Source organism: Amblyomma mixtum, chromosome 1 (genome assembly GCF_055824585.1).
Source record: "Amblyomma mixtum isolate Tamu chromosome 1, ASM5582458v1, whole genome shotgun sequence".
Lineage (NCBI taxonomy): Eukaryota > Metazoa > Arthropoda > Arachnida > Ixodida > Ixodidae > Amblyomma > Amblyomma mixtum.
In genome coordinates this window covers 82611259-82624997 of record NC_143012.1, presented here as the reverse complement: position 1 = coordinate 82624997, position 13739 = coordinate 82611259, and the positions used below count along the sequence as shown (strand labels likewise).

The window sequence follows — 13739 nt, the reverse complement described above, 5'->3', positions numbered from 1 at the left end:
AACTGAAGCTGAACCCTCTTTGTTAGCCTCCACGTTACTGGTAAGATACAAACGTTATATACGGACAATTATACCTTACCGGTACTCACTTATGGGGCAGAAAGAGTTCATCCATCTTCGTTTTAAAGCTCACTGACCATGCACACGCATAATCTGAGAGATGAAAGCCCGGCGCGTATCAAGGTTCATGAACCCTAAGGCATGCCGCTGCTTCCTTGCATTCATTTTGTCAAGAGTTACACTCATTCAGCGGAACGCAGGGTGAGTACGATTTTGAACCGCGCTAATAGATCTAGTGTACGCGTAAGTGCTGGGTAATCTGCCGCAAAATCTGCTCATAAAGTTGCGTTTAGTTAATGCAGCGTTAGCAGAGGACGAAGTGGTACCCGAGGTGGTGGAGCGATCGCGGCTTCGGCCGCTTATCTGTTTTTTCAGCAGCGTCCGCTCCGGCGGACGCAGTTGTTGCTGCGACGCGCGTATTTTCTTTTCTCTTTCTTTTTCCTGTGATCTTTTAATTCTTCTCTATCTTCACGAGGAAGCGGTGGTGGTTCGGCTCGAGCCAGTAGGCAGGCCCGTGCAATTTCGTTTTCATCCTTATCCCAGTCACAACAACAACAAGTGGTACCAGGGTGACTACACTGACTGTGCAGTGATGATTGGTCGCCTACGAGTAACTTAAAGGAATCTGATGGTTACCCACGACCGAGCACGGTCTTCGGTGACGGTTGAACACTCGCCACGCAACAGAAGCCGGTGTAGAATATGTATATTTCCTACCCTAATAGACGTGCTAGTTTGGTTAGTATTTGTGGCTGCCGAAGCCCCCGTAAATGAAATGCTTTTGTATTTCCCTCGGGACTTCTTAATTCTAGTAGTTTAGAAGCGAAATGTTGATAATACAAATTAGCACAGCGTCGGTCACCTGGCTAGTTTTCGAGCTGATTGGCACCAATTTATTGGAGCTATCAGCCGATCACTCAATTCTTTCAAAAGCACTCCTGTTAAGACACAATAGGGTTTGTGGATTTTTAAATAATCTGGTAAAAGCTACATGCACCTACACATGTATACTTTCTCCTGTAAGTAGGTAAGGCTACTTTTCCTTGATTCTTTCATAATTTTAGCATGAAATCTAACTACCTTACCTGACAAACCATGATGGCAAGGTTGCCCTCACAGCTAATTTCGATGAAAGTAAAAACATGCATTAGCCTATTAAAGTTTTGCTTTGAGTAAAAAATTGGCTGTGGCTGAGGTAAGGTTAAGCCTGGATATCTCGAAGCGAAGAGCTGCGGCGAGGCGGAGGAGAAGCCGCGCATGTAGTGAATACGCTGCTGTCTTGGTTGCTTTAGAGACATGTACTCAGGTGTGCATTCCTTTTGGGTGTACACCAAACTAGATATGAGAGACATGCGTTTCCTTTCCTTAAAACCAGTTGTAATTTCATTCCATTTTCCTTAAGACCCTAACGTCACGGTTCGGGTATCCACCGAGATATGAGAGAGACAGGCGTCGTTTCCTTTCCTTAGAAACCAATTTTCTTTTCATTTTCCTTTCCTTACGGCGCAGTACGGGTGTGCACCGAGATATGTTTTTTTCCTGGCGCACTGTTTGTTTTTTTTTTGGCCTCTCCTGTGAAGTCCCTCGGTTCTTCGCCTGCGCAGCTGGGGCTAATTCTGATCACGGAGCATACGCCAGACTGAAGTTTGACTAGCCTATTGAAGCTTTTCGCTTCAAAATATCTTCTGTGTCATCACAAAGCCCTAATATATCCCTACCGGATAATCCCAATTTGTCTTTCGTGTTCCTTTAACTAAGAGGATTGGCTTTTGTGCTTTAAAATATTGTAAGGGACACAAACTCCGCCATAAGGGTAGGAGGCGACCTCGTTAATGGGTTAATGCCCATATATGCGAAGTTACCATTCTCTATATACTTTACATCCGTAGATCGTTCGGAGTCCTTATTCCGCTCCTGGCGCATTGGTACAGCGGTTGAGGCATGTGCCACTTCCCTGAGATGGCAGGTGCTGCCAGCGGTGTGGCTTGTGCGTGAGCAACCTGTCGCGCCCAATCATTAACTGCAACTGTCAGGGTGGTCAGTCTGCTAACAATCCGGTGCGCAGGTTGGGATTAGGCCACAACGGCACGTGACCTAGGCGGACAACCTAGGTTGTTTCTCCGGGGATTTTATGCGAAGCATATTGCTAGAGCTACCACTCACGCCGTCGGCGTGGGGCCCCTAGACGTCACACCACGTGACACCTTGACGTCACACCACGTGACACCTTGACGTCACACCACGTGACACCGTGACGTCACACCACGTGACATCGAATGAGAGGCGGCCTCCACCTCGCGCCGTCGCCGTGGGACCCCTAGCCGTCACGCCACGTGACACCGTGACGTCGTTGTGACGATGCCATCGCACAGACGCCGGAATGTCCTCGAGCGGCATTCCCGCGCATTTCGAACGCGCGTTCACACTCGGTGTAGGTGAAACGCTCGCTCCACCGGGCAGGCAGACGCGGCTTCCGTGGCAATCCAGGCGCTCACCCAACGCGCGTATCGGGGTTAGTCGGCGTTCCGCTGTAGCCATGCCGTTGTCTTCCCCCACGACGAAGGCTTCTAGTGGTTGTATTAAAATGACCAAGTATGCAACCAAGGAAAGCCATGTGTTACCAAGCCTAGCCACCAATATGCTTCGCATCTGACTAGGCTTAACCTTAGCTAAGCCTCAGCCATAATTTTTTCGCTCCCAATGCCAACTAGGACGCCGGGCTTCCTGTGTAAGGGGGGCGTTAAGTTGTCGTGTTTAAATCCCAACACTGTATGCATAGCAGAACTTGAGAAATACAACGTCAAGCATGCCCTCCCCCTCCCTCCCCCTCCATTAGGGTTCAGTCCCTCCTACACTCACTCCAGTTGTCCCCGAGCTTCATGCACACCCTGGCGACCAGGTGCTCGAAGAAGGGCTCGCTGGGCGCGTAGGCGAGCGAACCGTGCGACCAGGACTCGTTGGGCCAGAAGTCGATCGCGTCGGCGCTGTCGAAGAACTGCTCCTTGTTCGGCTGTGCCCGGTACGGCGCCACGGACTCCTCCCACACCGAGCTCAGCACGAGCAGCATGCATGCCAGCTCGAGCAGCGTGCCCAGGTAGTGACGACGGACGCGCATGAGCCACACCTGGCGCCAAGCCACCAGGCCCAGTTGGCCGCAGCAACCGGCGCCCTCCATGGCTGCTTCGCTCTCCGCTGTGGCTCAGAGTACCCAGTATGTCCTGCGGGCAAAACGGGATACGCTTGAAGAACCAGAATGGTGGCCATGGGTGCACATTTTTTGCATGTTAAGAGCACCTGTGAACATTTTTGTCACGTGAAGTGACCATAGGAATGCCAGTTAAACTGAGAGAAGAAATGTTTGGTTGGCTTGGTTTATAGGGTTTAACGTCCCAAAGCAGACTCGGGCTATGAGAGACGCCGTAGTGAAGGGATCCGGAAATTTTGACCACCTGGGGTTCTATACGTGCACTGCCATCGCGCAGTACACGGGCCTCTAGTATCTCTCCTCCAAAGAAATTTAACCGCCGCGGCCGGGATCGAATCGGCGTCTTTCGAGTCGGCAGCCGAGCACCATAACCACTGAGCCACCGCGGCGGCCAGAGAAGAAAGGGTACATGCACGTCAAAGGGTACATGCACGTCATGTCCTGAAGCGTTCGGATGTAGAAGTGAAAGTATTTATTTCAGAAGAATTTAAACCCTCGTAAGGCCTTTAAACCCTCCGAATGGCCGAGTCCAGCACGCACCATGATAGCTCATCCGAAATGGCTTTCTGCGACCGAGTACGATGTTCTGGCTTTGATAAACCCCCTTCCAGCCGCAGTTTGAAGAAGGCTACACTCAAAAATGGTCCCGTACAGAGGTATTCGTTCCGCTAATAGACCTCAAATTCTCGGTGCTGATACCTTGAGCTGTGCGCCATGGCACGCATCTGAAGCCGCAAGGAGGCTTGGCACTGAATTCAATACAAGTGAATTCACAAATATACTCAGCAGTTATGGACCAAAGCATAGCAATAGCAATAGCACTATAGCAATCAATACATCAGCAAATCTATCCTCGGCAGGCATGCATTTTGTCGCTATTAAGGAGCTGGATATCGCCAAGTGCGTTTCCCGTTAGTTTTCTAAGGCCGTCTTAACTTCTTGATGCGAGCGATGGAATAATTATAGCACAAAGATTTTGCTATTTGTCTGAAAAATGGACCATTAGCTTCATTATTTCTAAACCGATACCTTGCATTTTTCAGTGTTCAAAATTTCTGTTCAAAAATGTTGGACATTAAGAAATTCAAGAAATCACGAGAGGATGTCCTCAGACGCTGCTTTCCTTTTGGTTTGGTTTAGTTTGGTTTATTGGGGCTTAACGTCCCAAAGCGACTCAGGCTATGAGAGACGCCGTAGTGAAGGGCTCAGGAAATTTCCACCACCTGGGGTTCTTTAACGTGCACTGACATCGCACAGCACACGGGCCTCTAGAATTTCGCCTCCATCGAAATTCAGCCGCCGCGGCCGGGATCGAAACCGCGTCTTTCGGGTCGGCAGCCGAGCGCCGTAACCATTTTGGCGTTGATGTTGCGACTGAGAGAATGATGAAAAGTACATGGGCCTGCCGACTGGCTAGAGCCGAGCCACCAACGCCGCCACGTGCAGATAGAGAAGAGTTAAAAGATATGAAAAGAGATCAAATCGGTAAACTAGTTTTTGAGGAAAGGAAACGGCGCAGTATCTGTCTCACATATCTCGGCGGACACCTGAACCGCGCCGTAAGGGAAGGGAGGAAGGCGAGAGTGAAAGGAAGGAATAGAGAAAGAGGTGCTGTAGTGGAGGTCTCCGGAATAAATTCGACCACCTGGAACACTAACGTGCACTGACATCGCACAACACACGGGCGCCTCTTGCATTTCGCCTCCATCGAAACGCGGCGGCCGCGGTGGGGTTCGAACCCGGGCACTCCGGCTCGGTAGTCGAGCGCCTTACCACTGGGCCAACGCGGCCGGTAAGAAAAAAGAGAAAAGGTTTGGTTTATTGGGGTTTAACGTCCCAAAGCAACTGAGGCTATGAGGGACGGCGTAGTGGAGGGCTCCGGAAATTTCGACCACCTGGGGTTCTTTAACGTGCAATGACATCGCACAGTACACGGGCATCTAGAATTTCGCCTCCATCGAAATTCGGTCGAGTCAGAACAGACGCGCGTCGTAGCAACCGCGTCCGCCGAAGCGAAGACGCCGGCTGAAACAAGATACCTCCAAGGACGTAAAATGGGAGCTCGTCCCAGATTCATACTAGCCTTTTTTATATCTTGCGCGAAAAAAAAAATCAGAGGGCGTTTGACTGTCTAAAGTGCGTTAAGGCGAAAGCGTTTTCCGCACCACTACTGGATTACGTGACACATAATTAAGCACTAATTAATAAGTAATGCCTAATTACTGATTAATCACTAAATAATAATTAACTGCTAATCAATGACGCTTAAGCTTCGCCTTTAGGAGGGGAACTTGACAGCGTGTTGTAGCGCTGCCAGGCAGTCCACGGAACGCCACCACCCGTTCGGCGCGATGCATTGGCCTTTGAAAGCTATGCTTTTTGAGGAAAGGAAATGGCGCAGTAATTCTCTGTCATCTAGGTGGACACCTGAACCGAACCATACAGGGAGGCAGGAAGTGGGAGTGAAAGAAGAAAGAGGGGCCGTAATGAAGAAAATGAAAATTGTATTTGAGGAAAGGAAATTACGCAGTAACTGTCTCGCATATCTCGGTGGACACCCGTCAAAAGAGTGGCACCTCTGCGACAAGCTTCTGCTGACAGCCTTCTGTCGACAACTATGAGGCATTAAAGGCTTTCGCCTTAATACCATTCAGCGCGTTGTGATATCAGCGCATGGTCCTCGCAACACTGTAGTTCCTGATGAGCAGTTTTTGTCGAACGTTGTGGAGTAAAATTTACTGCACCGAGTGTAAACCGACTGATAGTGGAGAGCACACACAACAGAGCTAAGAATATCATTTCGCCCTTATATGATGAAGAAACTTTTTCATCAACGTGAATAATGTAGTCTCTTCATTTCTGTGGATGGATGGATGGAAACAACTTTATTACACCAAAAAAATAAAAAATCTTCCAGGGTGGTCCCCTACTGGTCCAGGAGTCCACGGGCTTGCGCTTCACGTAAAGCCCGATCCACTAGCCATTTCTGGCCGGCGGGCTGAGCGGGCCGTAAAGCAGCCTCCCAGGAAGAATGAGTGGGATTGGGGATGGGGAGTACTGCCTTTGGGGAAGGACATTCCCAAAGGTAGTGGAAAAGTGTAGATCTGGGCACGCCACAGGTGGTACAATCAGGAGGAAAGGTGGGGTGAAAGCATGAGAGACGGTGGGGGGAAATAAAACAGCCTGTCTGTAATTGCCGCCATGTGGCGCTGGATAAGGGCGACAAGGTACTGTGGGGTGGTGGCAGTGTCATGCGGCTGAGTTTGTAGAATGTTGTAATTTGATGATATGTATACAGGACCGATGTAGCCTCGTTCGCAGGGTTGGGTGCCTGATCATCCGGGGTCCGGGAGGAGAGTTCTCGGGCCAGCGCATGAACGCGCTCATTAACGGGGATCGAGGCATGCCCAGGGACCCACGACAGAGTAACCGTTCGGTCGAGAGAGGTGACTGTGGCAAGAATACGATGTGTTGCCGGCGTCGCCACGCCCTTTAGGCACTGGCGGTACGCGGCCTGGGAATCTGTGCAAATTTCGGTTACGTTTTTGTCAATGGTGGAGTGGGCCAGAGCAAGTGCGATGGCGGCTCCTTCCGGTTCTGCAGGCGAATTAGTCCGGATAGTGGCGGCGGCCCCCACTGTGCCGTCTTCATAGGCTGCGACTGCCGTGAAATATCTTGGTTTCGAATTTTTTGCCGCGTCGACATAAAGGATATCGGAGCGGTTGCTGTATGTTTTGGTGTAATAGCTCGGTCGTGCCTGCCGCCTACCCTGATGGAAACTAGCGCTCATATTGCGCGGTAGGGGCTTCTGATATATGTGATCCTGAGTGCGCAGAGATATCATGTAAGGTGTAGGACTTGTTGGGGTGGGAATGGGTGGATTGAGACGTAGCTGTCGCAGTAGGCGTTGTCCTGTTTCTGTGCGACTCAGGCGGACTAATTGGTTGGTGCGTTGAGCCACTATTAATTCGGTCACTGTATTGTGGGTACCAGTGGCCAGGAGACGTTTCGTGCTAACCGTCCGTGGAAGCCGTAGGGCGGAGGTGACAGCCGTGCGTATTAGGATGTCTGCCTGTTGTGTTTGCCGCTGAGTGAGTATGTGGTATGGGAGGTGGTATATAATGCGGCTAATGATTAGTGCATTTGTCATATTGAGGGTCTCCCGTTCAGACAGCCCATGATTGCGTGCTGCCACCCGCCTGATAAGTGCAGCGACCTGTTTGGTCTATTTTTGCAAGAGCTGAAGGGTGGTGGTTGCATCGAGTGTGTTGCTAATGAGAAGGCCGAGAACCTTCACCTGAGGCACAATGGGCACTGGATTGACGTACATGTGCAGTTCGATCTGGGGGTCACTGGGGAGGGGCTTCAGTTGCAGGAGTTCCGATTTATTTGGAGAGCAACGGAGGCTTGTGTTAGCTAAATGAGTGGTGGTGATGTCTATGGCAGATTGCAGGATATCCTGGGCTGTTCCAAGGGATCCTCCCGTTGTCCAGAGGGTTATATCATCTGCGTATATGGCTGTGTGCAGCCCTGGGATAGCAGCAAGGGCCTTTGCCAGTGGCGCTAGGGCAATGTTAAAAAGTAAAGGTGACAGAACCGCCCCTTGTGGGGTACCCCGGTTAGGCAGGGGGAAAGGCTGGGAGGCAATATCCCCAAGGTGGAGTTCTGCCGTGCGTCCCTGAAGGAAGGCCCGAATATATTGCCATATGCGGGTGCCGCATCCCGTGGTGGCTAATGTCGTGAGGATATGGTCATGGCGTATTGTGTCGAAAGCCTTATGAATATCCAGGGCCAGTATGGCTCGCGTACTGGCTGTACGGCGCCTGGTGCAAAAGAGGGACTCTTTAAGGGCAAGAAGTACGTCTTGCGCCGAGATGTTTGGGCGGAAGCCGAATTGAACGTTGGATAGAAAGCCTGTTGTTTCTAGAAACGGTTGCACGCTATTGAGAATGACATGCTCGAAGAGCTTGCCGACACAGCTCGTTAAGGAGATGGGGCGCAAATTTTGAAGAGTGAGGGGTTTGCCCGGTTTGGGTATAAATAGCATGCTGGCATGGGTCCAGGCTGATGGGAGCGTCCCAGCTTGCCAGTGGTTATTAAAGAGCTCCGTGAGTTCCTGGAGGGAGACTTCGTCCAGATTGAGTAGTGCCTTGTACGTTATGCCATCCGACCCCGGCGCCGTAGAGCGGCGAATACTGAAGAGTGCTCGGCGGACTTCGTTTAAGGTGATGTCGGCATCAAGTTCTGGCTTAGGTGGAGCTAGATTAGGTGGATCTGCCGACTGAAGAGATGTGGGTATATAAGTGTCCCGTAGTTGGCCAATTACGTCGGTGCCCTTTTGGAGCTCTAGTTGTATTAGACGTTGTGTGTTTACTTGTGTCTGAGATTTAGTGGTTGTTGGATCCAAGAGAGCACGTAGGAGGGACCACGTGCGTTTAGTGCTTAATGTACCCTTGAGGTCGTTACAAAATGTTGCCCAGTTTGAGCGGGCTAGCGTGTTCGCATATTCTCCTGCCTCGCGAGTGAGAGCGGCTATGCGGAGTCTCAATTTCCGATTGTGTCGCTGGTGACGCCAGCGCTTGAGAAGCCCCTGTCGGGCCTCCCATAGATGAGCAAGATGCGGATCAATCTGCGGTGCCTTAGGGGTATTTTTAATGCTTTTTCTGTTCGCCTGGATGGCCTTCACCAGACGGTCAGTCCAGTCAGTAACAGTACGGGGTTCTGTAGAATCAGCTGCCAAATATGAGCGCAATTTATCCCAGTCAGTGAGAAGCTGCGAACGAGGGTTGAAAATCTTGGAATCATAAGCTATAATAGTGCAGACTGGAAAGTGGTCACTTCCAAGGTTGTCTTGGAGCACCGTGTGAGATTTAACGATTATGTTCGGTGTGGCCCATGTGAGATCGGGTGTGGTGTCGCGGGTGACGCTTGTGCCAATGCGAGTCGGTACGGTGGGGTTTGTGATCAGGCTAAGGTTGTAATCAGCCATTGCGGTAGAAATCAGGTTACCTTTGGGGGTATCCGAGGTGCATCCCCAGTGCGTGTGACGTGCATTAAAGTCACCCACCACAAGGAGCTTTGAGGAACGGAAGGAGCCCAGGATGCCCGGAATAACTCTGCCTTTATCTTTAGGATTGCTGTATATGTTAATAATGGTGAGGCCATATGTGTGTCCTGGTGAGCTGAGCTCTATCGCGGTATATTGAGTGCCCTTGCTGTCTGGGGTGTTTGTCGGTGTGCGGTCTAGTACCGGCATGGATACGACTGTCAGGATTGCCGTACGTGGTGTAAGGGCTGCCGTGTGATAACCGCGGATATGAATGTGATTTGTTTCCGTCTCTTGCAGAGCGATGACATGGGGGGGATTAGGGGAGTTTGCTATATATGCGGCTAGTTGTGCTTGTTTTCGGCGTATGCTGCGACAGTTCCATTGCCATATAATTGTTTCTGTTGGTGTAGTGGACTGTCGTCGCCGCCGACCTTTTCGCGTGCTATTGTTCTGCGCCATGTTGCTGGTCTGGAGATAGTGAAGCAGCGGGTTGAACTGCGCGCTGCTTGCGAGGTAATTCCTGATGCGGTACAAGTTCGAAAAGCTTGTTGATGCCGGCTTCATGTTTTTCCAAGCGTGTGTTAATCGTAGCTTCTATCCTGTCAGCCATGGACTGTATCAACTGTGCCTGGGCTAGTATGAGCTGTTGCTGCATCGCTCCAAGTTGTTCAGCAACTATAGTGTTTATTATGGTAGTGATTTCTGAGCGAAATTCAGCGGAACGTATGTACTGTTTAACCGCCTCTTGAGGTGTAATAGGGGGGTCAGGGTTTCGAAAAGAGGTAGGAGTGGAGGCTGCTTGGACGGACAACTCACCCTTTTTAGCAGGGCCGGCTTCTTTCTCGGGTGTAGCGTTCCGGAGTGACTGCGTCTCCTGGGTCTCCTGGATGTGGGCTGCGCAATCACTGGCTTTCGAGGTACAGGCCCGTGGCTCCGTGGCGTCTGTCTCGGTACCACTGGGCCCCCGAAGGGGTTGAAGTGCGAAATCGCGTTGCAAAGTTTTATATCCGGCGTTCACGGTGTCCACACTGCGCTTTTCCGTGTGGTTTTTGCAATCTTGGTTGTCCGGCAGTTCTGAGCTCTCGGTCTCCATGGCCTGCTCCAAAGGTGTCTGAGCAGCCCTGGTGGCCACTGGGTTTTCTTTCCTCAGTGGTGGGAGGGGTGGCCATTGTTCTGTGCTTTGGTTCCAAGGTTTCTTTGGATGCATGGTGAGTGCCTTGCTTTGCCCGTTGTTCTGATGCCCTTTCTTGGGAAGTGTTGTGCTGTTGCTATATCCTTGCTGTTCTCCCAGCCGGTCGGCTTGGATTTGGTTCAACTTGGGCCAATGCTCATTCCTGGGTCGATGCTCAGTCTTGTGCTCCTGCTCAGTGTTGTTCTTCTGCGCCGTCTTTTGCTTCTGCTCAGGCTTTTGGTTCTTCTGCATTTGGCTCTGTGCAGCAATGTCTTCAAATTGATGGCGTCGGATTACGGTTTCATCAGCTTTGCTTGTCTTTTTGCCTCTTGTGCTGTAGTTCTTCTGTCTTGCCGGGCAGTTCGTGTCAATGGTGGAGTGGTTCGATGTGTCGCAGACGATGCAGTACTTGTTGCAATTGACATGTCCTGGTGGAGGATTGCGTACTCCGCAATTGTAGCATCTTTTCTCCTGCGGAGTGGGACGTATGTCAGCACGGTGCCCTGTTTTCAGGCAGCATCCGCAAACCTGCATCACTGGTCGGAATGGTTTGCACCTGTACTCTATGAGCCGCTGAGGTAGACAAACCGTGGCACTGCTTTCCCTTCGAAGGTATATAGACATGCCCCTTTGGTGCCGAAGGGTCTCGCTTGAATGATGCTTATTTGTTGGGGATATGTTTCCGTGCAGTTTAGTAATTCCTCTTCTGATGGTATCGGTAAGGCGCCGGTAATGATGCCTTTACATGAGTTATCTGGTGAGGCTGCGCAAGCGCTCATTGAATATTCCTTTCCTCCTAAATTGATTGCTTGGATGTTGCATATCTCTTCAGTGAGGTCCGGATCTGGGGTGCTAAGAATAGCGATGTTTTGCTCTGGCTTGATCCTGACCCTGGCCTCGTGGGTAAATTGGCGGCTGAGCTTGAATTGCAAAGCAGCGAGAAGTGTGATTACCCTCAAGGCCATAAATTAGTGCGGAGAGTTAGGAAAGAAATAAAAAAAGTATTGCGCAGTCCGCACCGCCTAAAGCATGATGGGCTTAGTCGCAAGGGCAGCGCAGTGAGACTGGGCGCGGGCCATACGGGGTTACGGCTACAGGAATAAAACAAGGTTTGCACGGTGGCTTAAACATCGCTTTGTACCGGTCGTGGGCGCTGCTAACAAAGTAGGGAGATCAGATCCCACAAGGCGGCCCCATTTAATTACGTGATAAATTCGAAAACAGCGCTGTTCTGTGCTATGCCAGGGAGGGTTTAAGATCTCCAGGAGGTATAAATTAATTACGGAGCCGACACTATGGTGTATATATCATTACCTACGTGCACAGTGAGGGTGTTAGAGCACTTGTATACTAACCAAAGCAGTGTTTAAGCAGCGCAGGCTGTGTCCTGCAATACGGGTTTCAGCTCCGGATTACTACAGCCGAAAGGCCGGCGTTTATTGACCCCCCGCAATGTTTTAATGGTTAGCGCGCGGCTACTGAGTCGGAGTACCCACGTAAGCACCAGACCACGGTGGCCACTTTTCGATGGAGGCGAAGCGCAAAAGGCGCTCGTGGGCTGTGCGATGTCAGAGCACGTTAAAGATGTCCAGGGGGTCGAAATCATTCCGGAGCACCCCACTACGTCACCTCTTTCTTCATGTCAGGCCCGCCGCGGTGGCTTAGTGGTTAGGGCGCTCGGCTGCTGGCCCGAAAGACGCGGGTTCGATCCCGGCCGCGGTGGCTGAATTTCGATGAAGGCGAAGTTCTAGAGGCCCGTGTACTGTGCGATGTCAGTGCACGTTAAAGAACCCCAGGTGGTCGAAATTTCCGGAGGCCTTCACTACGGCGTCTCTCATAGCCTTAGTTTCTTTGGGACGTAAAACCCCAATAAACCAAACTAAATCATGTCTTCTCTCATTCACTCCTTTACCCCTTCCCTTATGGCGAGGTTCAGGTGTACACCGCGATATGTGGGACAAATGCGCCATTTACTTTCCTCAGAGAACAATTTTCAATTTATTTTCAATTTTTGCGGCATTTATCGAGTTGCAGGCACCACTTAGCAGCCGCGTGCGAGCACTTGAGGAAATTTATCAGCTAATCTTTTCGTCTAATCGCTGCTGTCTCTATTGACAACGATGACAATGACTTCCGCTCCTCCTTGCCTTTTCACTCGTTTCATACACTGGGCAGAACAGCCAGGGAAGCACACAAGAGGGACCGGATCGCACAGACTGCTGGCCCGAAAGACGCGGGTTTGATCCAGGCCGCAGCAGCCGAATTTCGATGGAGGCGAAATTCTAGAGGCCGGTGTACTGTGCGATGTCAGTGCACGGTAAAGAACCCCAGGTGGTCGGAATTTCCGGAGCCTTTCACAACGGCGTCCCGCACAGCCTGAGTCGCTTTGGAACGTTAAACGCCAATAAACAGATTGCCCATGACAGCTCCTGAAGAAACGCGATGACGGTATACGTTACCAGAAGGAGAGAGGGTCCTCGAACCAGGAATCAGGTGTGCGGTTGGTCCGCACAAGGAGACAGGATTCGCAGGAGGCGATTCCTCGGTTCTGGTAGGCTCTCTGGGGTCCTTCGACCAGACGACGACGTCTTCAAACGTTCACGACTGCGATGTACGGAGAAGGCGCTTACAGCACTGCTATTCCTCGACGTCCAGGGCGTACAGGGAAAAATCGCACGCGCAGAACAGCTTAGAGCTATGATTTTGCAAGAATAACCCACGCGCCGACGAACTAGCCGCGTGAATGTCGGGCTTCTTCTTCGTCGATTGCAACGGCGCACGCGGCTTCGCGAGACCTCATCAAGATTTCTTAGCCTCTGCCTACCTGAAATGTATCAATACCCAGGTACATATATCAGACTAGAAGGGAAAGGCTTTTATCGAGATTATTGCAAAACAAATGGATTCCCTGTTATTTTTCAAGTATCGGACATCAGGAGGCAGCAAAAAATTGGCAGTGGCTTAGGTCGGCTGTGCCAGGATATCCGTAGCGAAAGCTAAGGCGAGCGCAATGACGATGGATGGATGGAAGAAACTTTATTGCTGATAAATTTAAAGTGTTCTTGACCCTCACGGGTCACTGGGCGCCGTGGTCGATCCTTGGTCCAGGGTGGCACACGACGAGACAAGCGGTGTGACGTCATACCAATCGGCGGCTCCGCGGCGAGGCGCGTGATGTGACGTCATGCTAGATGGCACGGCGTCCGCCAGCTGCGGTGGTTGCTAGGCAACGGCTCAGGGCCGGTCTCCGTGCC

General features: G+C 51.1%; 1 protein-coding gene across 1 annotated transcript in view; it reads right to left on the bottom strand.

Moving 5' to 3' along the window:
- The window catches only part of LOC149366988 (phospholipid-transporting ATPase ABCA3-like), a 104018-nt gene extending 90932 nt beyond the window's left edge, over window positions 1-13086 (bottom strand). The window contains exons 1-2 of the mRNA XM_089572464.1: window positions 12945-13086; window positions 2920-3278 (exon numbers count right to left, since the gene is read on the bottom strand). Coding sequence (XP_089428590.1) covers window positions 2920-3235 — 316 coding nt within the window. The 5' untranslated portion in view covers window positions 3236-3278; window positions 12945-13086. The remainder of the gene's footprint in view (window positions 1-2919; window positions 3279-12944) is intronic.
- Between the last annotated feature and the right edge of the window lie 653 nt (window positions 13087-13739).